The following is a 2,746-nucleotide window of genomic DNA, read 5'->3' as shown; positions in this document are numbered from 1 at the left end:
GAGAGAGAGAGAGTTTTACACAAGTCTAATCACTAATAAAATGGAGTTATAAAAAAAAATTCCAGTATTATTCTCCACTTTTCCAAGGGGTAATAATTTTTGTGCTTTACATGCAGTGAGGTTTTCTATTTCTGTTCCACTACTAGCCACAGAACTCACCCTTTCATCAGCACAGAATTCTTCTCCAAAGGAGGCTGGAAAGTTACACTGCAGAAAGGATCATAATAATAAAAGGGGCAGTGAAAGATGAAAAGATGCCTAAATATTGAGATACGGGCATGCAGAAATTTTTCTTCTTTTTTAATAATGGCTACTGCTCAGAGCCTTGCTGTCTTTTAACTCCAAAGTCACTCCAGTCATTTCTATAGACTGGATAGGAAGAGGGGACGAATTCAGTGTGTTTAATCAGAGCTGTACCTTCAAAGATGTAATGACTGGTCCGTAAGATATCAAAGCACTTTCTCTATCAAACCAGCAAACAATCTGAGAATCTGAGAAACTGCCACAACCACAGCCACCTTCATGGAAGTCTTGGCTTGCCAATGAAACAACTATTTCCTGAAGAATCTCGGTATGGAGACATGGACACCAGTGTTGTGAATGTTCAGATTCACCAACTGGTCTCCGTTGTGACTAATGAGGATGACAGAGGTCCGCACTACCATACCCAGCTCAGTCTTGTGAATGTCAGTATTTAACTCTCCTCATGTTTAAGGTAGCAAACATGGGTTGCCTTCTTTTCTCCTTCAAGCAGAATGTGCTGCTTCCTATACGACACAGGAGAAACAACTCTACCGGCTTAGCATACTATTTCTTGTCAAAGCAGCAGCCTCTGATAAACAAAGTCTTTAAAGAACATGGAGGTATGGGATTAAAGGCCAGCAAGAAGTAAATGGTACATAATAATCTTCAGCTACAGCATCAAGAACACAGGCATGCGATACAGTACACAGCTATGCACAATGGAATGAAGCTGGTCTGTTCCCCATTAGAGGTCTAAGCAAAAAGAGAAAGATGACACATAAGAGCATGGATTTTAAGATCAAGCCACATCTCCAGGAATTAATAACGAGGCTGAGATGGAGGCGACAGTGCCGTGCCTCATCACATACTCTTCAGAACGCACCCACCCCTCTTCTCCTGACAGATGTCTTTATTAGAGAAAAAAGAGAAGCAGCAGCAAATGAAAATCCTCCCAGCCTCCACACAGACCTGCATAACAAGCCATAACATTCATCTCTCCAACAAGAGAGAAAAAGCATCAGGGAAAAATACTATGGTACACTGCAAGAGACCTGGAACATACCATGTGCTGCCATTGGGGTAGAAGATGCTCATTTTAAAGAATATCAGGATAAAGGTGGCAATTAAGACCCAGTTTCTGCTGCACTTGAAGTAGTTGTGCCAAATCTAGGTGAAATTGGATGTAGAGAAGCCGGCCACACTCTGCTTAAAAATACTGGCGAAAATGAAAAAGATGGTGACTAACTCCTACACGGGACTCTAATCATGCCAAGAATGGCACAGAACAGTTAAATAGTGCTGGGAGAGGATCCAAGGAGGGCATCATAGCCTGCTTCAAAAGTTGGTAGATTGGAGGGGGAGATGTTTTGTTTGCTTTTTCGGCTTGGTTTTGGGGTTTTTTTTAAGTATTGAAATCTATGCCCTTGTGCTGCGTTTATCAGGAAAAACTTCATCTAAACAGTAAATACCTTGTCATACAAGTCACTAGGTGGGATGCAGCTGAACTTGAAGGTAATTTTTAGTAAAGCTATCAAGACTAACAGTTGAGAAGTAAACGACTGCTGACAGGTACAGATCCTGAAGTAGCAAACCATCCCATCTAAAGGAAATTGCACTAGCACAGGAACTTTTCACCACATCTTCCTGTGGACTGAAGGAAAGGCAAGGAAAGGCAAAAGTGTACCCTCTACTGACATCTGTGGAGACGCAAAGTTCCTCGGTTTCAGTAACAGAGACACTCTGAACATTTGCATGCAGAAGCACAAACAGAACTACCGTAAGATAGTAAAGGCACTACAGTGGGCATAAGTACCAGAACACTCTATGGCCGCGAGCTGCTTATATTAAAGAATGCAATGTTCTACAGTTCCAAACCAAATTATTTCAAGGATCATATCAGCTGCCAGTGGCATAAAAATGCAAAGCCAACCAACATCAAACAGACCCGTTCAAAGGTATATAATAACTTACCCTCTATCAGAGTATAAAACCCCAAAATAATGTCTCATTGATTCAGTTTCAACAGCTGTAAATTTCTTTTTTGTTGTTTTTTTTTCGTTTCAATTACTGTTCAGCAATTGGAAAGTCCCAACTGTACCTTTTCTGCCTTTTTGTCAGAGATATCTTGCTTTTCTAGAACTGCCATACTTTCCTTCAGGTTCTTCACTATGTCTGCAGGAGACTTGTGGGACTTGCCAAAGGGGAATGGCATGATTGCGAGCCACAAGGTCTCCCTTCTACAGCTCCTGCGTCACCTGGAAAAGGAGAAGAGAAAAAAAAAACATGTCAAAAATACAAACAGTGTAAGTTCTATATATACATAGAATAACAACACACATGAAGATCAAGAGAAAGTAGCAAAGGTATTCATATGTGGAATAACCATCCTTGACAGTTGAACTAGAGCTTGCCCTGACAAATTTAAATGCTTGTGTTTTTCATTCTTTTAAAACACAAGATACAGAATCCAAGAACTTACATTAAGATCATCATCTTATGCTAC

The 2,746-nt window shown here is 40.6% G+C and overlaps 1 protein-coding gene across 1 annotated transcript in view; it reads right to left on the bottom strand.

Moving 5' to 3' along the window:
* Window positions 1–2,501, bottom strand: part of CAB39 (calcium binding protein 39) — a 19,674-nt gene extending 17,173 nt beyond the window's left edge. The window contains exon 1 of the mRNA XM_009702114.1: window positions 2,342–2,501. Within this exon, the coding sequence (XP_009700416.1) occupies window positions 2,342–2,455 (114 nt within the window). The 5' untranslated portion in view covers window positions 2,456–2,501. The remainder of the gene's footprint in view (window positions 1–2,341) is intronic.
* Window positions 2,502–2,746: the final 245 nt, after the last annotated feature.

This window comes from Cariama cristata, unplaced genomic scaffold, assembly GCF_000690535.1.
Source record: "Cariama cristata isolate BGI_N322 unplaced genomic scaffold, ASM69053v1 scaffold18096, whole genome shotgun sequence".
Lineage (NCBI taxonomy): Eukaryota > Metazoa > Chordata > Aves > Cariamiformes > Cariamidae > Cariama > Cariama cristata.
Note: the sequence above shows the minus strand (reverse complement) of the source record. Positions and strands in the feature narration are given on the sequence as shown.